The sequence below is a fragment of the Dipteris shenzhenensis genome, chromosome 15 (genome assembly GCF_047967505.1).
Source record: "Dipteris shenzhenensis isolate YYH24624 ecotype China chromosome 15, Dip_SZ_1.0, whole genome shotgun sequence".
NCBI lineage: Eukaryota > Viridiplantae > Streptophyta > Polypodiopsida > Gleicheniales > Dipteridaceae > Dipteris > Dipteris shenzhenensis.
In genome coordinates this window covers 5,113,827-5,141,173 of record NC_141610.1, presented here as the reverse complement: position 1 = coordinate 5,141,173, position 27,347 = coordinate 5,113,827, and the positions used below count along the sequence as shown (strand labels likewise).

General features: G+C 46.3%; 1 protein-coding gene across 1 annotated transcript in view; it reads right to left on the bottom strand.

The window, feature by feature from the left end:
- ELF8 (binding protein) overlaps positions 1–24,992 on the bottom strand; it is a 69,256-nt gene extending 44,264 nt beyond the window's left edge. Inside the window, exons 1-2 of the mRNA XM_087385725.1 lie at positions 24,685–24,992; positions 96–162 (exon numbers count right to left, since the gene is read on the bottom strand). Coding sequence (XP_087241851.1) covers positions 96–162; positions 24,685–24,825 — 208 coding nt within the window. The 5' untranslated portion in view covers positions 24,826–24,992. The remainder of the gene's footprint in view (positions 1–95; positions 163–24,684) is intronic.
- Between the last annotated feature and the right edge of the window lie 2,355 nt (positions 24,993–27,347).

Below are 27,347 nucleotides of genomic sequence, written 5' to 3'. Positions count from 1 at the left end.
GTGAATTCCAAGCTTTACTGGTCAGTGATTCTAATGTAATTGGGTGAAAGGGTGAGAATTTTAACTTCACGCCTTAATGTACACGAAATGTGTACCTGGGCTTGATCCTTCCTCCAAAATTTGCAAGAACTCCTTGATTTTCCCTTGTTTAAAATACTCCCTCTGCACGAGAACAGAAAGTGGGACTTTCAGCCTTCATGCAAAAAAACGACAGTCACCGTTGTATTATTTCAGCGCTTGTTAAAATCTTGGTCCAATGAAAGCTCAACGTACACAATTATTTGACACACGATCCTCGGGGAATTAGGATCGTGTGGAATTCTACCATATGGAATACGAAGTTTTCGTAGAAGGTACATAACAAGAACCGAGGTTTTAAAAACCTTAAAACAACAATAAGATTATGGCTGAAGGCACCTTATTTAGCCAAACCACTATATACCTTTGTAAGACCAGAATATATCCAATCATACAAATCCAGATTTTTTGTTATTCTGAAGTCCAAAAATCTACACAGAAAATAAAAGAGAAAACGAAAGAGAAGAAAGAAGAGGTAACAAAAAAATTTTGAAAAACAAAAGGAAGACATACTTAGCAAGCAAAGCAACACTTATGTCATCATCAGTGCCCAAGCTTAAGCAGCTATACTGGGTTCTAAAGACCTACGGAGTCTCTTGGGCAAACCCAATGCTTACTAAAATACATCAAATAAACAAAAGAGAAAGAAAACAAGAAAGGAAGAAGAAAGGAAGGAGGTGACTAAAGCAAAAATAAACAAGCAAATCAAGAAACAAAATCTTCCAAATAACAAGAATAAATCTCTCTCTCTCTCTCTCTCTCTCTCTCTCTCTCTCTCTCTCTCTCCCCGCCAGCCCAACCAGCCTCTCCCTCCATCGCCGCCAGCCCCTCCCTCCCTGCCTCCTCTTCTAGCCCCCGTGGGCTTACAGCAGACCAACCTGCTGTCATGACCCCCGTCTAGCCTCCGTGCGGGCTGTGTGGGCTGTTAGCAGGCCACCCTGCTGCTCCTGCGGACCTCCTGCAACAGGTCATCGGGCCTCCAGCGCCGATACCTGCTCCACCTGCGCCAATACCCACTCCACCTGCGCCACCCCTGCCACCTACTTCACAAGGGCAAGTGCCCAGATTCGGATGGACTTACCCCTTCCTTTTTTATTACTTTTTGGGAGCAGATTGGTGATCACATTACATCAGCCCTACAGGGCGTGTGGGACTCTGGTGAGATGCCGGACTCACTTACAGATGGTCTCATTCATCTCATCCCAAAGGGGGGTAATAGGAATCTAGTGTCTCAATGGAGACCCATCACTCTATTGGGCACTTTTTACAAGATTCTGGCGAAAGCCATCAGTCTGCAGCTACAGGTTTTTCTTCCAGATTTGATTCATGACACGCAGACAGGGTTTGTGCATGGCAGAAGTATTTTTTATAATATTTTCTCATTTTGGGAGGCCTCAGAATGGGCCATGCAAGGCCGCCAGAGATTGGCCATTCTACTCTTGGACTTTGAGAAAGCTTACGACAGAGTATACAGGGATTTTTTAGAGGTTACTCTATCTCGCTTTGGTTTTTCAGATGCATGGACTGGAGGAGTATCCTCTCTCTACATATCAGCCCATAGCCAAGTGCTTATTGGGGGGGGAAGAGGGGACAGATTTCAGATTTCCAGATCAGTCCACCAGGGATGTCCTCTTGCCCCTTTTCTTTTTCTATTTGTGGCGGAAGCTATGAGTATCTACCTTAGATCTCAAGCTGATATTTATGGGCTGAGGCTTCCTATCCGCCGGGAAGAAGAGCTCCTAGATAGTGAGTTAGTAGATGACACGGCTGTTTTTTTGGATGCCACCCCCAGGACACTCACTTCATTTCGACAGCCTTGGATTTATTTTGCACGGGTGCAGCAGGTGCACACATTAATTGGCATAAATCCAATGGTTTTTGGATTTGCGATGATGACACCCCGGATTGGGGTAATGATATTGGCTTCACTTGGGTACGGAGGGGCATCTCCGTCAAATATTTGGGCTGCCAAGTTGGGGTGGGCATCTCTCCTTCACAACAATTTGATCCGGTGTTGGAGAGCATCGAAAGAAAGCTCCTTTTCTGGAGCTCAGACAAACTTGACTTGGCTTCCAAGGTGGTGGTGGTTAACCAGGTTCTTCTAGCCACAGCATGGTTTGTTTGCTCTTGTTGGTGCCACTCTAGGGATTGTATCACTCAGCTTAAGAGGCCCGTACGAAACTTTTTACGGAGTGGTCTAGATGGCACAACTGATGTTACAGCCAGGGTGGCTTGGGAGACCTTAATTCTTCCTACAAGAGAAGGGGGTTTGAATATCATCGACCCGGATCTACAGTACAGAGCCTTACTGTGCAAGGTCGTTGTGAGAGGACTTATGCCAGGGCAAGAGCCTTGGAAGGATTTCTTTATCAAATGCATACAGTCTCGCACGCCCACTTCAAGAGAGGATTGGACACACAGTACCATATGGGTTTTCACCACAGCCCACCTCAGATCTCCCTCTTTCCCTCTTATGGTTGCTATCCTGAAAGCATGGGCCAGCTTCAGGAGTACACTTTGCAGGATTCCCCCATCCACCCGTGAAGAGATTGAAAGGCAGCCTATCATGTGGAATGACAGTATTTTGGATGACCATGGCAGACCACTTGGAGCTTCTCCTTACATGCAGTGGCCAAGATGGGAGAGGGGCCCTACATCTACCATGGGAGCATGGAAAGCAGTCAGGAAGCTTCCTGCAGACCGACAGGCCCAGATGGTTCTTAATCTCAAAGGAAGTGCAAGGAGAGTCCAACAGATTGATGCAGCCTTGCCCTTGGATTGGGTGGACACAGATGACATGCCTATTACTTGCTCCACCTGGATGGGGGCGTTTTTCAGATTGGGAGTTCCTTTACAGGTGATTGCTTTTCATGACACACATGAGGATGCCTTAGTCTTTGATGTTTCTTCGGGAGGCAAGCTGTCCAGATCCACAGACGATATCTTGTTGGAGGTACCCTTTCAGCCAGTCAAGATAGTGGGCTTCATGGAGCATGGCTCTCTTTCACAGTGGTACTTGAATCCTGACCCGCTTCTCATCGCCCTGGGCTCATGGAGGCTGTGGCTCTATGGAGGTGTCCCAATTAAGTTTTTGCAGTGGGACCCTGGGGAATGGGAATGGATAGATGAAGGGCACCGAGAGAAGAGCATCCCCTTCTTTCATTACACGGTCAGTAATGCTAGGAAATTCCAGCTCAACTGTAGGGGTTGGAGGCCTACTAGAGCTCCTCATTGGGAGAACTTTCAAATTCCTGCTGACTTGCAGAAAATTTTTTGGCAGAGGCTTTGGAAATCCCACCGGAATAGTGCCTTTCTGCTTTGGAGACAATACAGCACTGCCTTTGGGATTGCAGACAGGCAAGAATCATATGGAAGGGGATAGCAAGACTTGTGAATGAAAAACTCAGAAAAGACTTGGCATTCTTGCAAGACACTATGAAGGGTAAACATGCTGAATTCACCCAGAAAATCAAGAAAGGAGAGGCAGCAATCTTGGAATGGGGCGATGTGGTCAAGAAAGGTACTGCTATCCCCAAGAAAGAGTTCATTTCAGATGCTCTAGAGGAGGATAAAAGCAGAAACAGTAAAGCCCTAAATGTCTTAGTCCGAGGTCTCACAGTAGGAGATACTCCTATGGCAGATGCAAATGCTTTGTTCACCAAAATGGGTGTGAACCTGACATGTGAGACAGCTTAAAGAGTTGGCAAGCCCAATGCACCCACAAGGCCACTTGTGATGAAGCTCCGAACGGCCACGGATAGGAAGACCCTCATGAGCACGAGGGTGACCTTGAAAGGAACCCGGATCTACCTAGACGATGACCTGACCCTCCTACAGCAGGAACACCGGAGGGGAGGTACGATACACGTCACGGCAGCGAGAGAAGCAGGGAAATGGGCTGCATACAGAGATGGTAGGGTGATCATCCGAGAGAGAGGAGATCAGGACCAGGGGAGAAGAAAGAAGAGGGTGAATTATGACAGCGGTGTCGGGCCAAGAGGACACAAAGCGGACTGAGAATTGCAGTGTGGAATTGCAATGGCACACTCTATGATGACCTGACCCTCCTACAGCAGGAACACCGGAGGGGAGGTACGATACACGTCACGGCAGCGAGAGAAGCAGGGAAATGGGCTGCATACAGAGATGGTAGGGTGATCATCCGAGAGAGAGGAGATCAGGACCGGGGGAGAAGAAAGAAGAGGGTGAATTATGACGGCGGTGTGGGGCCAAGAGGACACAAAGCGGACTGAGAATTGCAGTGTGGAATTGCAATGGCACACTCTGGTCTGATCCGGGTGGTTTCTCGGAGACATACACTAACAAAGACATGGTCTTCTATACTAAGACACATGAGAGCCCCGAGAGAGGACTGCCCACTGTGACAGGATATACATGGGAGTCATCTCATAGGAAGGAGACGAGGAGAGACACTGGTGTGCGGGGTTCGGGGGGAGTGGCTATCCTCTTTAGATCACACATGAGACCTCTCATATCAGTGGCATGAAGAGAGGAGCCTGCGCGACACATGTGGATGCGAGTCCAACTACCAGACGCACGACCGATTCTCATAGCAATGTGTTATTCCCCCCCAAATACTTCATCCTATGCACGTGAGGTCACCACAGAAGGGCACAGCCCATATGAGTCGATTCAGGATGATATCACTGAATTCTCCAGGCAGGGGGACATCCTCCTTTTGGGTGACTTCAATGCACGCACAAGGAACAGGCAGGTGGGCCTACTGGACTTTGCATCAGATTCCGTCATAGTACCAGCACTAGATGCAGCTGAGCTCGGGATAGTGAGACATTCTGCGGATGCACCACAGGTGAAAGAGTATGGACGACAGCTAGGGGCTGTTCATGATTTGATCATTTACAATGGTCTACAGAGATGGCCATCATCCGGTCGTCTCACCGCATAGCAGAGGGACAAGCACAGTGGACTACCTATTGGGTCCCTTGGCCTTTACCTCACAGATATACGACTTTATTGTGCCCCCTCCCCCCGTACTTAGCCTTTTGTATCTCTACCACTATGCCAGTCATAGGGAGGGTCCCCCCCACGCCCACTCGTGTACAGGTTCACTTTGATCGTGCCCTGGACCCCATCTATGTGAGCAACCTGGTGAAGGGACTTCCAGCCCTACTACTTGGAGAGGTTGTAGACCTCGCCCACACCTCAAACACCCTTGCCACAGTAGTCATGGACGCAGCCATCAAGTCTTTCCCCACGACTCGATCTGCATGTGCCTCACTAGGGAAGATGCCACAGAATCCTTGGTATAATAATGAGTGCAGAGAGATGAGAGCTCACCTCGCCCCTTGGCCACTTGACATCACCCGAGGCACAGCGGATCTCACGGGGACTGATATGTCGTAAGCGGCGGGCCTTCCTCACCCACAGAATGGATGAGGTGATCAGTTCATTTCGAGGAGGGGATCCCACCATTGGTTGGGAGCTTATATCGGAGGGGAAGCCACCTATACCCATCACAGACCCAGGTGTTTGGCACACCTATGCATGATGTCCCGATGCGGGCACCATCTGATATGTCCACTATGCCCAAGCCCACCACTTGCCACTTGTTCACTGCACAGGATGTGCGGGCTGCACTCAGTCGGCTTCATAACCGGAGAGCACAAGACCATGAGGTGCTACATATTGCGCATTTCGATCACGGACAGGAGGTTTTGGCTCCGGTACTAGCACAGATGTTGAACCACGCCATATGTCACGGCTTCTCACCCTCATGGAGTTACCACCACCATAGTACCGATACACAAGGCAGGTGACCCCATGCATATTGGGAACTATCGCACTCTCATAATTGGCCACACGTTGGCCAAGATCTATGGATTGATACTAAAGAGGGAAATCAGCAGCCATACAGAGACACATGGGCAGGTGCTCTAGGGCAGGCAGGTTTTCGGAGACAGCACTCCACTCTAGACCACATCTTCACTCTGAGGACTAGCATTGAGGAGGCGACGTCGAAACGCCAGAAAGTCTACGCTTGTTTTGTAGACTTTCGGAAGGCCTTCAACACTGTCCCACGATCCCGCATGATCAAGAGACTACAGGATATGCAGATTCCAGAGGTTCTAATCTGGGGAGTGGTGAGCCTATACAAGTTTGTCCGAGGGAGAGTTCATGTCCCAGGAGACCTATCAGACGAACGGAGTAAAGCAGAGATGCCCTCTCTCACCGACTCTCTTAGGGATGACTTGATGATACAAATTCTACTATACGTGGATGACATAGTCCTCTTGTCATCTTCGGCAGAGGGACTACAGAGACATCTAGATGCCCTAGAGGTGTTCTGTAGAGAGAGAGAGACCTGATTGTTAACCTTGGGAAGACCAAGGTCATGATCTTTAATACCTCTTACACAGTGCTTCACCAACATAGCTTTACATACCAGAGTCAGCCAGTGGAGATTGTGCAGTCGACTCTACACATACTTGGGTGCAGTTTTCACAGGGCCAGTGTTCACAATGACCCACGCAACCAGAGCACGACTCACACGAGGGCACGGTGCTTTGGCCCGACTAGAGCACGGTGCTTCAAGGCGCACTTCCAAGATCCATCGACGAAGTGATGGCTTTTTTACACTCTAATGAGGCCGACTGCCATGTATGCGGCACCTTTTTAGGGGGGTGATATTTCAGTAGCAAAATGGAGGAGATTTGAGCAGCTACAGGTGATTATGGGCTCTAGGATGATTCAGAGTAAGCCCTTGGTCCCCCATCAGATAGTACAGGCACAGTTTGCCATGACCCCTCTCTAGGTTGATGCCATTTTTCAGACAATGACTTTCCTCCACAGAGTTTGGGACCTACCTCGTGAGAGACTTCAGAGGCTGGCATTAGAGTCCTCCATACAACTAGCAGAGAGTAGGGTAGGTACAGCATGGTTTGCCAGTCACGGCATTCAGATGGATTGGCTTCCCCCGTTTCACTATAGCATGCATGCACCGCCCGAGTTGATCCCACGGGATGAGATTAACCGCATCATACGGTTAGATCTCCTCCAGCTCCACACATCTCGCACTTGGGGGGGGACCAGGATTTCCCCACCAAGACCCAGCTCTACTATGACCACTTTCTAAAAGTATCGGAGGATGGGCTCATCATCAGACCTCAGTATCTCGAGGACAGAGGAGTCTCACACGCACTAAGAATTGCCATCGGATAGATGCGGGTCTCGTCCCATCAACTAAGGATCGAGGTAGGGAGAGCTACACGCATACCCAGAGAGCAGCCGACTTGCAGGTTGTGCACGATGAGGGCAGTCGAGATAGAGGAGCACTTTCGATGTGTCTGCCCAGCCTTTCGATGTGTTTGCCCAGCCTACTATGACATCCAAGGGCACTACCACTCCCTTTCTCAAGAGGGGCATGGCTTTGGCCCACTCTCACAACTGATCCACTTCCAAGACCAGGTCTATATTGGGCTCTACCTAATGGAGATGCAACGACACAGGGAGACACTACTACGACATATCAAAGAGCAGCACCACACCACAAGGTACTGAGGTAGACCGAGCGCAGAGACACGTCACGGATTTCTATGCATTTGACTCGGCTCCAGGGCACTCTGGGATAGAAAGAAAGAAAGAAAGAAAGTTTATTAAAGTCTTCGGAAGACCGATGGGTCTATGAGACTGTGAAAATTCTGATACAATAAGCTGTGGTAGTGGAGCTACTAAACGAGCATCCATACCAATGCAAAATGCACAAATGCAAAATGGCAGTACTAAATCCTAAGTACAACATAGTCATGTCGATGTTCGACTATATATCAATCTCAGCATCATCATCAATATCATCATCATCATCGGCAGCAGCAAGATATCAGGATGGATGAGGCAGTGGAGCCATGAAGTCGGCAATAGAGTGATGTCGGCCACTCAAAGGTGCCGTCCTGGCACGTCTCTTGGTCGTAGCTCTGCGTCTGACCAGGGCTACTGTGACACCCGTCGGTCGGGCTCCGACTCTAAACAAGGAGGGGATGTCCCCAAGTGTGATCTGTGTGTCGACGCTCTGTCTGAGCTATCGGGTCACAGGCTCCGAGTCACAGTCATGTCGAGGCCTCATCTCGTGGGGGTCCATGTGATCTAGCTGAAAGAACTCCGTGATAGAGTTTTGAGAGGAATTAGCCGAGGAAGAAGTCTGCTCCTGTCTCCGTGCTCGGAGTATCCTTTCGCGGTGTCTAAGTGCCTCATGAATGAAACTTGCCAACCACCGCTGGTTTGGGTAGGAGAGGAAACAGGCCAAAATCCCATAACTATCCTTGAAGAGGCAGTGGAAACACCCTCGGAACTCATAGTACACATGACACCTGAAGATGAAATGCTCCTCTGTCTCAACCTCCTGCATGTCACACAGTGTGCATATGCGCCTTTCCCTCGGTAGTTGCTCTGCTCTGCCGCTCTCGATGCAAAGTCTGTGTGAAGAGACCCAGAACTGCCCAAGAGAGATCCTCCGCGAGAGGAGTATGTGAATCTGCGTGTATCCTGGTGGGTCAATGAAACCCTCCGCTGTGATATGTAAGAAGTGATCTCTGTAGAAGCTAAGCTTCACTGGGAGTTTCATTCGGTTGTCCGCAACTGAAATGCTTCCTCATAAGCATCCAGGATTTCAGGACACTCCTGAAATGTAGCTCTGTCCACCCATTGGGCATCGGTGGATGGGAGCCCTCTGAACTTCAAAAGGTACATTTTGCGAGTCGTGCCTCGACGTCCCGTAGTGAAGTTATGCAAAATAATTTGCTCTGGGATCAACAAGATCTCAGTGTCCTCTACTTCAGGTGCATCGTCCAGTGTGGGCTCTTGAGGTGGTTCCCCAATGAAGGGTTTCACCAAGCTTACGTGGAAGACATTGTGGATCTTCCAATGCTCTGGAAGTCTCAATCGGACCGAGACATCATTTATTACCTGCAACACCTGAAAAGGACCATAATATCGAAAGGATAGCTTGAAGTAGATGCGCTTTTTGCCCACTTTGGTTTTTAACCGGGCTTTCTCAAATTTCAATAAGACCCATTGGCCTTCTTTCACCGCAAACGCCCTCCGTCTTTTATTTGCAGCTGCTCTTTGTTTCTCCTGTGCCTTTTGAATGGCTGCTCGAACCGTGGCATAAGCAGAGTCATAATCCTCCACAAATTGATCAGCGGCAAAGATTTTCTCTTTTGTTTGCATGAGTGGAGTTGGTAAAGATCTACCATATACAATTTCGAAAGGAGCTTTTCCAGTGGAGGAATGAATTGTGTTGTTATAAGCAAACTCCACAAGAGGAAGGAATTTCTCCCAAAAGGTTTGCTGGTCATGCACATAAAATTTCAGCAAATCCAAGAGTGTACTATTCGTAACTTCAGTTTGGCCATCCGTTTGAGGATGAAAAGCTGAGGAGAAACTTAGAAGAGTTCCAAGGTTCTCAAACAAAGCCTGCCAGAAGTTACTAGTGAACTTTGAGTCTCTATCTGATACTATAGACTTGGGCATGCCGTGGTGTCTAAAGATGTGTCTAATAAATAAATGGGCAGCTTCAGGTGCCTTGAGATTCTTTCTACAAGGAATGAAGTGGGCTTGCTTGCTGAATCGATCTACTATCACCCAAATCATGTCATGATTTTGATTGGTCCTGGGAATTCCTGTAATGAAGTCCATGGTGATATGTTCCCATGGTCTCTCAGGAATGGGTAGGGGCTGAAGTAAACCCTTGGGTTTTCCTCTCTCATATTTAGCTTTTTGACATGCGAGACAAGCTAAAATGTAGGCAGCAGTGTCCTTTTTCATGTTAGGCCAGTAGAAAAATTTATCCATGGCTGAAAAGGTGGCCACAATACCCCTATGACCAGCATAGGGTGGGTTATGGCTTTCCTCCATCACTTTAGATCTAAGCTGCTTTGTGATACATAGTTTGTTCTCCATGAATAAATAGCCATCCCTGATGTGATAGGCATGATGGGTGCCTCCATCTTTCAAATGTGCCCATGGCTGAGCAAAATCAGCATCTCCCTCATAGAATTCTTTGAGGGCTGTTAGCTCATCATGATATACGAGAAAGGGCATCAGCCACTACATTATCTTTTCTACTCGGTGCTTTCTATCAATTCAAACAACGGATTTTGCAGAGGCAATTGAATGAGATGATTGCGAGTTGCCAAACACATATACTTGAACTTAAGAGTTTGCAATTAAGCTGGAATTAAGACTTATACAGCTTAAACACAAAGTGACATCATTGGAGAATGCAATATGATTGAGGGGCCAAGACGGGCCCCCCCCCTTATCCAGGCTCACTTTATTCTTGAAAATGGAGATACAAGACCAAGGTGCAATGCACCTTCCAAACTGATGAACTCAGTGAAAACCTAGGACCTAGATACAAGACTCAAAAGCATATGTACAAGGTAGACAACAAAAAGGAGGACTCCAAGCTCAGGTTTCAGCTCTTGGCTTGCCCAATCCACAAGGAAGAAGCCTGCAACAATCACCACTTACATCCAACATTAGAGACAAACACTAGTTTCTAGAAAGATAGTAGAAACAACATGAAATAGTGCTGTAAATGAGATAAACTTGACAATACAGGCTCCCTTCGTGACTTGACCCTTTTGTAGATGAAGTCCTTGATGCCTCTGAAGCTACCTTGGGTGAGGGGAGTGTGGAAATGGGGCTGGAATGAGAACAGCTTAGAAAAACAGCCTGTAGGCTAGAGAGAGAAAGCTTTTATGGAGTGATAGCTGTAGAGAGAGAGTGCCAATGCTGATCCCAAGGGAGGAGATGTAAGAGAGGAGCTGCTGCTGTTCCAGAGGTGCACAGAAAGGCAGATTTCTGCAAGGGAAATGGGCTGGAACAGTAGAGAGAGAGATTCTGCAGAAGAGAGAGAAAGACTGCAGCAGGAGAGAGAAAGGGGCTGTGGCTGCTCCAGCCTAGGTGAAGGAGAGAGGATGCTGCTGCTGTTCCAGAAGAGCTGAGAGGGGGCAGATTTCTGGAGAGGAGAGGCTGGAACTGTAGAGAGAGAATGTGCTGTTGTAGAGAGAGAAAGTGCTGCTGAGGTGAGAGAATGGCCTGGGGAGAAGCTGGCTGCACCCAAGGAGCTGGAGAGGTTCTGCTGCATCATCCAAAAGGAGGGAGAAGAAAAGTGACGAAATTTTCATGTGAGGAATGAAGGGGAGAGGCCTTCTTTTATAGGCTCAGCCCCCCCCCTAGACCTAGAGTGGAAGGTGGACACTTGTCCCAGATTTTTGGTGGGCTGCAGTCCCAAAGAGGACAGCCCACCACTTGCCCTAAATCTACCAGATTTGGGGCCAAACACTTGGCCTGCATGCCCTGCCACTTGCCATGCATGCTGCCACATGTGTGGGACAGGTGGACTGACCTGCCAGCTCAGATTCCATGTGGCAATCTGCCACGTGTCAGCTGCCACGTCACTCCCAAAAACCCTAAAATTTCAAAGTTGTCAGAATTTAATTCTGATCGCACCCACAGGTTCCTAACAGCTTAGACTATCTATTGACGTACTCTAAGGTCATAACTGAGCCATATTGAGCTCATTTGTTTGTCGTCTTATCTTGTATCTCCATTACTCTTGGCATGCTGCCAGGCCCACACCCAAAGCTCAGGGAACATTCTCTTGAATGGTTCCTAGGTCGGTATGCAATCTGTGCATTTGATTGGTCCCATGTTTGGGTACTCAGGTGGGGTGTGGTTTCTAGATGTCCCTCTCAAAGAGAGGCCATCACTCTTGTGGGTCACTAATGCCCATAACCCCAAGCAAGGGGGTCCACCCTCAAATGCTAGACCTAGTCCCCATTGTCCGTAACTGAACAGAAGGAAAACATTTCATTTCTTAATAAGCATACTATTGAAAAACAAAAAGAAATAGTACCAAGCAAGTGGATACATGTTGAAGCACGATGACAGGGAGTTCACTCAGTCCCAACCACGTTTGAAATGTGTGTAGCTGTAGTAGATCCTCACGGATAACCTAGTTGACCTCATGTGATAGGAGGGGAGAAAACGGAGCATCCATGCTGTACTGGAAGGGAGGTAGTCTATCCATGTGGAGCCCCCGTCGCTCAAACCATCTCTCTATATGTGCATACCATCACCTCTGGTCTTCTCTTGCTGCAAGTGCCATAGAAGAGGATAGAGCTATCCATGGTAGCCATTTCGAATTTGAGTTGACGGCGTAAAGCCTTACACTCATCATCGTACCAACTATTATAGGATAAGGTTACAGGGGGTGGTGGGCGGGTGGAGCGGGTGGTGTGGGGAAATGCGTGAATGGCAGCCTCATGTAGTGATCAGGTGACAAGGGCAACACGATCCTCTAAAAGGGATATGAAGTCAATATAAGCGAGAAGTATGTACAGACGGCTAGAGTAAGCTGGTGAGTGATCCCGATCAAAGCGTATATCATGGTAGATGGAGTAAGAAATGAGTGGGGTGGAAGGTGCTATGTGAAGGGGGGTGGAGATGCTAAAGAAAAGGTATGTATAATCAGCCCCTGGGAGGAGAGGTGCTACAGTGAAGTCAGTAACGCGAGATGTGAAGACAAGGGATCCCATGATGTAATTAACAACACTGGAGCCCCTCCCATGTGGAAAGCATGTGAAACCACCTAAAGCGGAACATCTGTCAAGACCATTATAGATAATAAGATCATGTATCCTGCCGAGGTCTAATAGGGCCTGCCCATAAGATGAGAATGGACCTCGCCTGTCAACCAAAACCCGTAGCATACCTGCCTCCTCAAGGTCAATATATGGCAGTGGAGTCACGAGTGGAATCATCTCTGAAGTCAAGAAGTGGTACTTGACAAGCCCTTGTCCTCGCGTTGAAGTCCCCCATTAGGAGGACTTCTCCATGGCTAGAGAAGTCAACGATGGACTGATAAAGAGCAGCAAATGGGGATGTCTCATCATCACCTCAGATATCTCTGGCAAAGTGGGAGGTCTCAGGGGGGAAGTAGCAAACTGCGACAAACAGATCCTAGCTATCCATGTGTCAAATCCGGATCCAAAGAATATAAAGAAAGTACTTGGAGACAAATAAAACAATACTGAAGACTAATGATAGCTGAAGAAGAAATATATATCACAAACGGAACTCAGTACAGAAGAAGATATGAGAGAGAAGCTCTGGAGGGAGCAAACATCAATCCTCCAGGGAATATAACTGTAGTGGACTTCTGCACTAGCTCCACGAGTTGGAACTGAACCAAATCTGAGACACCAAACTGATGCAAGAGTTGCTGCAGATTTGGAATAGAAAGAACATTACAGAAGTGGAGGCAGCAGAGGAGGCAGCCAGGAGGCAGAAGTGGAGGCAGCAGAGGAGGCAGAAGTGGCTCAGGGTGTGCAGGGACCTCTGGAGCTGGAAATGGTAAGAAGTACCTAGCCCCCCCCCCTTTAAATAGGGAGGGGCCAGTCGGTCAACCAGCTGGTCGGCCAGCTGGTCGGCCCAGATCTGACTGACCTGGTCAGCCTGGTCGGCCAGATATTGACCGACCAGGTCAATCTGGTCGGCCAGATTTGGTCGGCCAAAAAGGGGCCATTTGTGGCCTCCGATCCGGGGCTCTTTAGGAGCCTGTTTTTGACAGGGCTTTGGTTGTTGAGTTTTGTCTGGGTTTTGGTTGTTGATTTGTGTCCTGACGGAGATTCACCTGTGGTGTTTTTACCTGTAAGTGATCAGACCTTTGCGCCAGTTTGGCCTTTGATTATCCTGTCCTCTAGAATTGGAGATTGCCTGGCTTAACACCCCCTCTCAATGTCCAATGTAGACGGGAGAAGCAAAGAGGTGTTCCATGAGTGATCTATCTTCTTCATCAACCTTTTTTTTTTTTTTTAAATAAGGGGTTTTCATTTAGATGAAGGTGCCTACAAAGTAGGTTTTAATCTTCACTACATGCCCAGATGATGGTACAAAAAAGTACTTGAAGGAGTGCCCTCGCAGGGGATTTGTTCACTTCCTTAAGTATATAAAAAACTGCTAAGAAGAAGGAGGCGGTATACCAATCCCCAACCGTGGGCTGAGATGCTCAAGAGTAGGGCGATTAACCGGCTTGGTAAGAATGTCAGCATGATTATCGGCAGCTGGAACATAGATCAATCGATTAGTACCTAATTCCACTTGCTCGCGAGTAAAATGAAAGTGCACAACGACATGTTTGGTGCGGTTGGAAAAAATGGGATTGCCGGCGAGAGCGATGGCACTTTTGTTGTCGACGTAGAGGATCGTTGGTTCAGTACAAGGAAAGTGTAGCTCTGCCAGAAACTGTCGGAGATATATGGCCTCTGTGGTACAATCATACAAGGCCCGGTATTCAGCCTCAATAGAAGAGCCAGCAACAGTTTCTTGATTACGGCTAGACCAAGAAACAGGTGCCGAGCCAAACGAGAAAATGTAGCCGCCATGAGAACGACGATTGTTCGGGTTGCTAGCCCAGTCGGAATCAGTGTATCCCTGTAGTGTTAGTCCTGGTCTGAAATGTAAACCATAAGAGTAAGTACAACGTATGAACCGCAAGATACGAATACATGCATGCCAATGAGTGAGCTTGGGTTCATTAAAGTACTGACTGAGAATGGAAACTGAGTAAGCAAGATCCGGACGAGTGTGAAGGAGCCAGAGGAGTTTGCCAACAACCTGACGATAGAGATGTTCATCAAAGGGAGGAGACTCCAAGTCTTTTGAGAGCTTGAATGTGGGATCTAAGGGAGTGGTAGCGAGCTTAGGCTCGTGGGGAATGATCTGATCAAGGAGTTGAAGAGCATATTTCTGTTGAGAAACAAAAATGCCACCAGAATGCTGAACAACTTCCATGCCTAAGAAATAGGAGAGAAGACCGAGATTGGTCATTTCAAAAGTGGTGCTGAGTTGAGTTTTAATGAATTGAAGTGTAGTGGGAGTAGAGCCTAAAAGCAAAAGATCATCTACATAGAGTAAGATAAAGCAGACCCCCTCTGAAGATTGATGGATATATAAATTTGGATCAAAAGGAGTGGAATGAAACCCATTAGTTTTGAGAAAGGTGTCTATCCTGTGGAACCACGATCGAGGTGCTTGTTTAAGCCCATAAAGCAGCTTGCGGAGACTAAATACCTTAGTTTCATGGCCAGGAGGAGAAAAACCACGTGGGGGAGTCACATAGACTTCCTCATCAAGGTAGCCATTGAGAAAGGCACTCTTGACATCCATCTGATAGATAGACCAGCGGTGATGAGCAGCTAGGGCGAGAAGAAGACGAAAGGAAGTTAATCGAGCAGTAGGGGCAAAGGTTTCCTCATAATCGATACCATGTTTTTGGCGAAATCCTTGCACTACTAAGCGAGCTTTGTACTTGTCCAGTGTTCCATCGGCTTTGAGTTTTGTTCGGAAGATCCACTTGGTTCCGATGACCTTTTTGTGAGTGGGTCGAGTGACCAAAATCCAGGTCTGATTGCGATCAATGCTCTCAAGCTCCTATTCCATGGCACGATGCCATGCAGGATTTTGAACTGCTTCCTGCCAAGTGGCAGGTTCAGAATGTATGATATAGGCCGTGGTAAAAATGGAGGCGGTGGTAGTGGAAGAAGTTGTTCGAGTAGAGCGTCGAGGACCGGAAGGAGGAAGTTCTAAGGGAATAATCCCGGAATCCTTCATAGTTTGTCGATACCAGCGTGGCAACGGGTCGTGAGGAGAAGCAATGGGTGGCGAGAGAGAAGTTTCAGGAGGAGAGGAAGAAATTTCGGGTGGAGAATTGTCGGAGGGAACAGGAGTAGATACGTCATCAGCAGAGAGAATAGAGGAATTTTTCAGAACATCTCTTTCATCGAAGACCACATCTCGGCAAACCAAAACTTTGTTTGTGCGAGGATCAAATAAGCGATAAGCTTTGGCTTCTGCTGAGTAGCCAACTAGAAGTAGAAGTTCAGCACGAGGTTCTAGTTTACCGCGAGTATCATTGGGAGTATGAGTGTACGTGCGGCATCCAAAGATGCGAATATGAGAAATAGAAGGTTGGTAGCCATAGAAGGCCTCAAAAGGCGTCATGTTCGGGATGGGCTGAGTAGGGCAACGATTAAGGATATAGACAGAAGTATTCACAGCTTCTGGCCAGAGACGTTCAGGCAACTCGGCTGCAAAAAACATGGAACAGGCCATGTTCATGACTGTGCGTTGTCTCCGTTCGACACGAGCATTTTGGGAAGACGAATTTGGAGATGTAAGATGGCGTTGGATACCATGCTCGTGAAGGAATTGAGTGAATTCATGGGAAATAAATTCACCACCATTATCACTACAAGCAATCCCAATAGACTTTCCCGTTTGGTTCATAACCAAGCGAGCCCAAGTAGCAAAGAAAGAAAAAGTGTCAGATTTCTCTTTCATGAAGAACACCCATTGATATCCAGAGTAATCATCCACAATTAAGAAGAAATATTGTGAGCCATTCAGTGAAGGAACAGGAGATTTGCCACTAATATCGAGGTGGATTAGACGCAATATCTCACTAGCTCGAGAAGTGGAATGAGAAGAAAAAGGAGTTCGACTTTGTTTGCCTAATTAGCATGGACGACAAATATCTTTGGCTCGCGATAATTTAGGTAGGCCATCAACTAGATGATCCCGAGACATTTCATATAAAGAGTCATAGGACAAATGTCCCAGACAATAATGCCATAATCGTTCTGTGTCGGTTGGATCTTTCAGGGTAGCAATACCATAAAGCCGATGAAACTCAGAGCCGGTATGGGAGGGAGTCTCAAGAAATTGAGTTATGAAGTACAGACCATGAGGTTGGGCGTCGCCTCGAGCTAAAAGGAGTCCAGAGGTCTCATCTATGATGTCGACATGCATCTTTGTAAATAGCACTGTGCGACCAAGAAGGCAAAGTTGATGGACGGAAAGAAGATTGACCCCTGATTGGGGGACATAAAACACTTGATCCAATTGAGCAAGATTGGGGCCTTTGTCAGTATCAAATGTGATTGAACCAACACCATGAATAGTAGCAACAGAGTTATTGCCACAACGGACTCCCCCTGTTGCCGGTTGGCGAGAAATGAAGAGATCATGATGAGGAGTCATATGATGAGTGGCTCCACTATCCACAATCCAAGATGATTTAGAGCCACATGGAAGAGTATGAAAAGCTGACCCAGATAAGGAAGGGGAGGAGTCAAGCTCGGTGATATGGATCAAGGCTTGAGAAGTGAAGTCTAGAGAATCTCCAGTGGACCAGTCAGACAGACCTTCAGGAGTGATAAAAGGAGGAGATGGGGTGAAATGATTAGTGACATGGCCCTGTGGTCTCCAAAGACCAGTGTTCGGAGGAGGAGGACCACTCCTAGGGCGCCAACAAGGTGGCTGAGGAGTCGTGGTAGGGGGCTGAGGAAGAATGCCTTTGGCTTTGGAGCAACATTCATCATCAATATGCCCAACTCTCTGGCAATGCTGACAAAACCTATTCTTTTTGGAAAGGGTGTGCCAGGCGGGTTTACTACTAGAGGAGTTATTGGAGTTAGGAGTAGGAGAGGGCTTCCCGGAGCTGGGTTGATCTTTTTGAATCCCGGAGAGAAGAACCCCCTCTGAAGCAGGAACGCTATGTTTTTGGTGGACCTGAGAGTAAAGGCGAGCATAACGCAAAAGTTGACATTCGAACTCATAAAAAGTAGGAAGAGATGGTTGAGAAATGATTTGTTGCATAAAACTGAAATACTTGGGCGGAAGTTTGTTTAAAAAGAAAGTAACTTGGTCATCCTCGGATTTGGGAGGACCAGTTGTGGCAAATTCAGCAACTAACCGCCGGTAATCTGCCAATTTAACCTTGAGATCATCGTCAGCAAGGATCTGGAATTGTTCGCGGAAGATATGAGAGGGATGGGAGGGAAGGAAGAATGTGAACCGAAAGCAAACTCATTGTCAGACGCATTTCTCCTTTCTCGTCTGCGCGTGTTCACATGCATGTATGGATCTGTGTCCTCGTGATTACTCGTTCCTATGCCTTGCATAACAGATGGAGTTGCACCAAGGGAATAGGGCAACATACCTTGCACTGATTCTTGTGGGATAGGCACTGTCGAATAACCCAATGTTCTCATGCCGGCCTGTCCTCTTTCGTCAGGGTATACTTGTTCTTCGTCGGCACCAAACTTGAGATGTTGCTCAGCTTCTTCTGAGTTGAATAGAGGTCCTTGTTGACGTATCGGAGAGAACCGTGGAGAGGTAGAGGCACGAGGTGTGCGGGTACCCGCTTCAAGTTCCTTCCATTTCTGGAATTCAGCAAATTCTTTAAAGAGTTTGGAGAGGTATTCATCACCTTCAATCCTTGCAGACTCTCTCTCGACATATGACGAAGGTGGTGGTTGAATAGAGGTCGATTCAGGCTGAGATCGCTTCGGGGAAGAGGGAGAAGACATCTTCATGTGATGATTTATCTTCCAAGCTTTCCGAATCAAGGCTCAGGTGTCGATTGGCACACCTAGCTCTGATACCATATAAAGAAAGTACTTGGAGACAAATAAAACAATACTGAAGACTAATGATAGCTGAAGAAGAAATATATATCACAAACGGAACTCAGTACAGGAGAAGATATGAGAGAGAAGCACTGGAGGGAGCAAACATCAATCCTCCAGGGAATACAACTATAGTGGACTTCTGCACTAGCTCCACAAGTTGCAACTGAACCAAATCTGAGACAGCAAACTGATGCAAGAGTTGCTGCAGATTTGGAATAGAAAGAACATTACAGAAGTGGAGGCAGCAAAGGAGGCAGCCAGGAGGCAGAAGTGGAGGCAGAAGAGGAGGCAGCCAGGAGGCAGAAGTGGAGGCAGCAGAGGAGGCAGAAGCGGCTCAGGGTGTGCAGGGACCTCTGGAGCTGGAAATGGTAAGAAGTACCTAGGCCCCCCCCCCTTTAAATAGGGAGGGGCCAGTCGGTCAACCAGCTGGTCGGCCAGCTGGTCGGCCCAGATCTGACCGACCTGGTCAGTCTGGTCGGCCAGATATTGACCGACCAAGTCAATCTAGTCGGCCAGATTTGGTCGGCCAGAAAGGGGCCATTTGTGGCCTCCGATCCGGGGCTCTTTAGGAGCCTGTTTTTGATAGGGCTTTGGTTGTTGAGTTTTGTCCGGGTTTTGGTTGTTGATTTGTATCTTGACGGAGATTCACCTGTGGTGTTTTTACCTGTAAGTGATCGGACCTTTGCGCCAGTTTGGCCTTTGATTATCCTGTCCTCTAGAATTGGAGATTGCCTGGCTTAACAAAGAAATCTGGAATGTGTATCTCTCTGCTCTAATGAAATGGTCCCCAAAAGTGTGGATCTGAAAAGGACTGCAACTCCACCTGGACCTCGAACTCCTCCTGTACCCCTCATCTCATCTCTGTAGGAAAACTCCCATGTATATCCGCTCACTATTGGAAGAGGACGCTCTGGACTCTGATGTGTCTCTGTATAAAAGACTATGTCGTGGCCAGTATAGGATTCCAAGAAGTTCCCTGGTTCTGACCATAAGGTACCATTACAGTTCCAAATGGTGCACGATAGGGTCTCGAATAGGGGGCAGGTGCCCTATGGGGACCTGTAAGAAATCATCCCTCTCATACCATTGCCCACTTTCCCTCCTTCCGGGCCTGATCCCACTGCTGCAGCAAAGAGTGCCTCTCCTCAACCTGTAGAGGTGTGAGGTCCCCTCATCCATAAAGATCGCTGGCTGATCTCGAAGGACTGACCTGCGTCGTAGAGCTGAAAGTCGTGCCTGAGTGTCATGGAACCATATGATCAGGGGTTGCTCTCGGTTGGGATCTCTCCCCACCCGCCATGCCCTCTCTATCCTGTGCTCACCCACACCCAGGGTAGCGGCCACAAACGCAGTTGCATCTACCATCAGTATAGCCTCAGTGCATGGGATCCCGCATACTCTGATGTTGAGAGCCTTACTCGCTCTCTACTGCTGCTCCATGAGGGTAGCCGAAACAATTACCCTTGCAGGTTCCCGTTTGGCCACGTCAACCTATCTGGAAGTCTCCTCAATAGCAGATTGCATGCTCGCAATCTGTGCCTCAACCACCGGGGTACTCCCTAGGACAATGTGTATGGCTGTGACCTCCTGTCGGAGCTGCATGATATCCTATCTGAGTCCCTGAATAAAACCCGCCTGCTCCCAAATGGCCCTAGCATGCTCCTGTATGATGCGGCTCTGCTCCTGGTTGAAGCGGACTTGCTCCCGTGCGAAACGAGTCAGCTCCATCTCACGCTCACGGAAACTATGTATCTCCATAAGCAAGGTCTCACAGGCCTCTGGTGTATCAACCCACCCATGTCCATGCTGAAACTGTGATGACTGTGGCATGAAAGTGTGGGACTGAGTCCGAAAACTGGACGGTGACTGGGTGAACTGGGTGAGGAAAGGAGATGACAGTGGAATGGATGAGGCAGTCCCAACGGGGTGTGGGAGCATGGGCTGATTGAGAGGGAGAGGGGAGAGTGAAGCATAATGCGGAACAGTGTATGACACCTCCGAAGTAGGAGTCATAAGCGGTGCGAGAGCTGTAACAGGAGAGGAGGGGAAGGGAACAACCGGTGCCATGGACATGAGTATGTCACTGATCATAGATGTAGAGAGAGCTGAGATTGGAACTAGAGCTGAGACTGAAGCGGGGGCTGAAGTCGAAGTAGAGATAGAGATAGAGGGAGCTGAGGCTCGAGCTGAAACTGAAACTGTAGCCGAAACTGAGGTCGAGGTAGAGATAGAGGCTGAAGAAGCTGAGGCAGGTCTTGCCTTTGCCTTGCTGTCTACCCCTCTCTTGGACTGATTTTTTTTTTTGGGTGCAGGTCTTAGTGTCCGACCGGGAGCGGGAGCACCGGCTCCCCCTCCATGATGGGAGGCACGCCCAGTGCGAGGTGGTGGTGAGGCGGGGTGGAAGCCTGAGGTGGAGAGGCAGCCAGGAGGTGAAGGAGAGGCTAAGGTGTCGAGGAGGAGAAGCTAGCCGACATGAGAGATATATGGATCGATGGAGAGAGCCGACACAACACTGCTAGGCGAGGGACACAGACACCGTACACGGTGCGATAGGCGACCAAAGCGCACACGATCGAGGTTCGACCTATTTCAGCTCTCCTTAGGGGAGATCGACAGAGGCGAGGAGTCACCCTTAACACAACCCATCGGATCCAAAGATCGAGGAGACCACGCCCTCCACCACCACGGGAGACATCCCGACAGATGCAGATACGTGAGCTCTTTGCACCATGGAGCCTGAATATGTGGAGCCAGTTCATGCACTTGGGACTTTAGCTCTAAGCACTTTATATTTTCATGCCACCCCCATGCTATTTTGCTACTTTTTTGCTATCTTGTACTAGTATAGCATTTTAGTACTCAACAAGGGCCTTAGTGAGCCCTTTGCCCCAACCCACAGTGGTCTGTATGAGTTACTTGATTTTGTACTTTGTCCCATAGGCCCGCGAGGCCTCCTGCGTACGTTAATCTCTCTCTCTCTCTCTCTCTCTCTCTCTCAAAACATAAAAAACTAAATGGACCCCTTACACTTATGTACCACTTCCTACAAAGATGCAAAACTACAATCCTAGCTTAGAAAGCACATGCATGCTCAATCAAACTCTCTTTTGAAACTAAAAGAAAAACGGGCTATTCAGCTCCCCGCTTTTTGTTTTCAGCTTATGTTCAATCATTCTAAACATGCCTAAGGCCGATACACCATAGATAAATGACTTCATATCTAAGATTGTGCGTACTTTTTTCATTATTTTTCTTGGATTATACATCTTGTGTATTAGTAAAGTGATCAAATTACTACATTGAATGATGAAAGACTCCTTGGCTGTACAAAGGCGGGAAATCTATGTAATTGGGAAGAAATGACTTCACATTTTGCCAAATCAGAAATGTTTGAGTCAATGTGAGGCATTTTTATAATGTGTAAACCACTATATTCAGGGTGTTCGCGTTTATCATATATATCAACCTCTAATCCTACGGAAGATTAAGAAAGTCTAAGATCTAAGAAAGCATAAGAATCCCCTCTTTAAGTGCAGTTCAATTCACAAAAGTCACGAGGATAGATTCCTTCTCCAAAAGCACAAGCGTCTTTGTACATAAGGTCTTGAAAGTCAGGAACATCTGGTACAAATAAATCATCTATAAATAAGACGTTGCATAAACTCAAATTCATAAGTGAAAAGATAAAAGTTAGCTAAAAAGACAGCACAATTAGTGTCCGTTGGGATTCCTATAATTTGTTGGAACAAAGAATCACCTACTGTGATGTAAGGTTATCTAAAATCTATCCCAGAGCAAACATCTTCAACACTTACTACCTTTGTGTATCTTTTCTTATTAGAATCGATGTCATGATCTTTATGATTTAGCCACAAAAAGTCAAAACATAAAGTTGTTTTCTCAAATTTTAGCACTCTGCATCTATCTTTGTCAAATCTCAGCTTGAAAACTTCAGCCACTAGCTTTTTGATTCTAAACTTCAGATCTTCCAACTCGATCTTTGTGTAGAGCGAAGTGAAATCATAGGTTTGAAGGAGAGTAGGAGAACTTTTTCCTGAATGCTTCGAGAGGAATTTAAAAATTTTACAACAAGAATCACTCCTACAGAGTCATTTAAAATCCAGCTTGAGTGCGAGGGGACATCTGCCTCCTTTACTAAGTCCCTCCAAAGTTCATGGACGCTAGGCAACATGGCTTTGAAGCAGTAGCTTAGCCATTTAGAGACATCCATCAAAGTAGTCTCACAAGCAGCTGCAATAAATCTTGGCTTTTTTTGAGTTTTGTGAAACTTCCATGCAGCACAGAAAAAAGGGATATTTGGATGGCAAACAAACCCATAAGACTTGCAAAAACTCTGGTGTTTTGAGACCAAATCCTTTTGAGAAACTAAGGCAGGGGCATAAGTTTTGGCAGATGAGTTCACTTCTCTTTGCCAAGATCATGAAATTTTGGAAACATGTTTCACCAAATAAGCTGTTTACTTGCATCCGTACAGAAAGAGAGTTTCTCACTTGCACATCAAAAGAGTCTATATGCAGTACAATGAAATTATGCAACAAACTAACTAACAATCCAAGAAAAGACAACTATGAATCATATAAGCAAAAACAAAAAGGGAACATAGTGTAAAGCAAAACTTATTTCATCAATACCTGTGCAAAAGCAAGCTACGAAAGAGAAGACCCATAAAAGCAAATGCAAAACAAGCACCTGCAAGTGCCGAGAATGCTGGGGAAAAAAGACACCAAGGTGCAATACTTTGAACTCTATTTGTCGTCTTCTAAAATAGTTTGCTGCTCTAATTGACCCCAAAAAAAACATGCAGTCATAGAAGGCCTCTAGCATTTCACAAGCTCAAATGGAGTTGATGAGGCAGGTTTTGTGGCCCGTGTCCAAAGATACATGCAATGTGGTGCAACTGTGGCTACGTTATTTGAACTAGCACAAAGTTCAGCTTCTGTACAACTTTGCAAAATTGTTGCTCCCTAAATATCATTCTGCAGCCAATAGTAATCTCTTCGCAAACGCTCAGCCGGCTGCGCTGCTCTTCACCCATTGTTGGGTTCCGTTTCTATTTCCAAAGAGAGCTAGCCAGAGAGTGTGACGGGGTCAAGTACACCCTAGAGATTCTAGTGATGGGGTCGGCTACCTATTTCAAATGAGCTAGCCATAGAGTGTCCAGGTCAAGAACACCCCAGAGATGTGGAATTGAGGAAACCATGGATCCGCATTACATGAACATTTCCTTTCCTTCTATCCACAATTTAAACCATCAGGATTATTTACGTGTCCCACGTAACAACCTCATAGAAGAAGATTCCCTCTCCTTTGTACCAAAAGGCAAATCAAATTCTGCATGTGGACGCAAACTCAGCTTGGGAAGAATAAGAATTTTGGTTAACAATTCCCCAAAATAATAATGGATTGTGGAAGCTCGAGTTTTCCGGTTCTGACTTTCAAAAGGACTTTCTAGACTTTGTGAAATGCGAATCTAAGTTGGCATTGGCCTTATCAACTGGAATATACTAACTCTAAGGCTTGGCCTTGTCTCCAGATTTCAGCACACTTAAAAACCTCTTTGAGCACAAGCCTGTGTACAGCCAATGTTTGCGCTAGATGGTTGCAGACTTTCAGATATATAACCTGCTGGATTCAGCCAATGCTCGATGTCTACATCATCAAGGACCATGATCTACACTCCTTGGCATCTTCCCCCCCGCTGTCCTTTAGCCTTCCCAGTGACTAAAAGATGTGGACCTTCCAATGACACAGCCCACGAGCTTAGGTGTGGGTACCAGACTAGGTCCTACGACTCCTCATATTCCAATGCCAAGATTTCTTGATCAATGACTCTGCATGCTTCGATACTAAACGTAAATGAAAGAGAAGCACTCATAGACTTTGCCTTCGCAACATAACAAATTATTAAAAACGTTGGTAGTGGCCTTATTTAATTTGTTATTTTTTAATTGTCTCAGCACAGTACTGATGAGCCACTCAAGTTAGTCGATTCGGAATATACTTAAATGGCGAAAGAAGCCCCTTGGTTACCTTCTTGCAAAAATTAAAAATTACGAAAAAGGCTTACCGCAAAAACAAGCCACAAATTGAGGGGCGCCTGTTCGGCCTTCAAAATGTCCAGGATGTCAGCTGCATCGCGAGGGAGCTGGTCCAAATCTACACGAACCTCCTCCGAAGAATTGTGGACGGGAATGTAGACACAAGCCATCGCTGCCTCGGTCGAAATCCTGCCTTACGGTGATATTGCTGGCCTTTATAGCCTTCTCCGCTAATCTCTCCGCTAACCTGTCTTAGCCCTAGCTAATACATTCTTCTCTCTCTCTCTCTCTCTCTCTCTCCTTTGCACCTTGAGCTCTTTATTGCTCTCCTAACCTCTCGTAAGGATACCATTGCATGCCAACAGCTTTTAGACCAAGCATATGTGCCAGCGATCCAGAGTTCAAACCCCCCCAAGGGCAGCTGAGGGCTTTATCTTGGTCACCCTGTCTGGAGGTACTCTTGGCACTTCCAATTTCAAAAAGAGAAGTGTACCATTGCATTTCCATTTCTTTTATGATTCCTTCCTTTGTGCACAATATAACCTTCTTGTCATTGAAGAGAATCTTTTGATCACACTATAGAACTAACAATTAACAAATCCTAACACACATAACACACTCCAAATGATTTAATCTCACCATTTGAAAGGTAAATTAGGATATCACTGATACCTTTGATTCAAAGTAAATGGTCCTCTTAACTAGAACAAGTGCCTTGAAACAATCTCTTTTGCAACACACATGCTATAAAGCATCAACATCTATGATCCAATGTCACAGACTACACTCATAACCCTTCTCTGTTAGCAAAGTTGTGCATAGCTTGATGATTTTAAGATGTCCAAAAACTTTGGATGGCCTATCTAGAATGATTGCCCCTATTGCCATTGCACATACATCTTATGTGATGTATCGATAGCCTTTATCTGAACCTTCATAATCACACTCTACTTCAACTAGATGCGCCTGAAACTGCTTCTTTCCTGTATTGCCTTAGCCACCCTTGGGCTTGATGCAGCAATCTCTCGTAGTGAAGCCGATCTTGCCACAATTGTAGGACTTCACCCTACTCTTATCATATATGGACATGAGCATTATATATATCTTCTGTACTTTTGTCAACTGCGTCAGTTGGGAAAAAATCGTGTTCTTTAGGCATGTTGTGAAGATGTTTATTGCTTTGGCATTTATTTCATCATATACATATTTTTTTGCTTGTCTATGCTAGTGTAGGCACTTTTTCATCAACACATGTCCACACAACACATATCCCTTGAGAGATTTTTTATTTGGCATTTCCAAATACAAAAGTTGTTTCTATTAAAAATTAGAATGTTTATTACATAGAACGTAGTCCACCGACTTAATGGTGGTTATGATAGATGCGATTTGGTCTATCAATATCCCAAAAAACAGGACCTTATGTGCTCATACTCAGTATTGAATGTCACTACAAGCTATTTTGACCAATTCTACAATTCAATTTGTGCATATTATATTGAAGGTTTTGCCCTTCATGTGGCTCAAAGAACTGTGAATCTTGAACTATAAGCCAAAAGATATGGCCCTCTGAATATCCACAATTTTTTATGTTGATGAATTGCTAAAAAGAAAGCCTAGAAGGCCTTCCTTCTCTTTGGTAATGGCCTTCCTACAATTCAATTTGTGCATATTGTATTGAAGGTTTTGCCCTTCATGTGGTTCAAAGAACTCTGAATCTTGAACTATGAGCCAAAAGATATGGCCCTCTGAATATCCACAATTTTTTATGTTGATGAATTGCCAAAAAGAAAGCCTAGAAGGCCTTCCTTCTCTTTGGTAATGGCCTCCACCAAATTATAGATATTGTCCTTATGAATATTTGCCTTTGACTTGCCATATACTCTAGTGCCTCCTAAGATGCTATACATACATCCATTGTATATTGAAAGATAGAATCCTTACAAAACACAATGCAATTATAATCTTCATATCTCACTATGGATTTCTTCAGATCCTAGGGCTTGGTAGGACATCATTCACCATGTAAGTATACCATGAGAGTTCAAGTGAAGGGTATTTTATTCCCAAAATTCCATGAGTTAATTTTTTATTATTGTCTTGTCCAGGATGAGATGGAAGAGCCCTCACAAGTTGTTCATGGGTAGCTTGAATTTTTGGCATGTTGGCTAAACCCCAGCCGCTTCACTCTGAACCACGCATGAGCACCTATATTAGTGCTTTGAGAGTGCATGCTTAACCATTTGATATAACACTCATTGGAGCTGCCCATTAGAGATGCAATAGCTGGTATGATTTCTCAAGATTTAGAGAAGTCATATGGACATTAATGGGCACTTTTGGTAGATTGAATCGATTAGATGGAGTCTGGTCATAGAGCTTTTGGCAGCAGTGTGTAGAAATGCACAAGGAGTAGCCTGAATTTGATTTGGTGGAGGCTTAGTTAGTAGTAGCATGACACGACTTGTCATCAAGCCATTGTGAAGAATTGCACAGTGCATGCTACGAGGTATAGCTTTTCCCTTTATGGCTTTTAGATCTGAGGGCACAGTGTGAGAGATTTTGCTGAATCTTTCTTGCAAGTGAGCATTTTGGCTAGTTTTAATAGCTCATAGTGATTTGGTTAGTACAAATTTTCTCTTCAATTGGATCCGTTGCCCGCCTATGTACTTTTGTATTTTTTGGGGGGGAA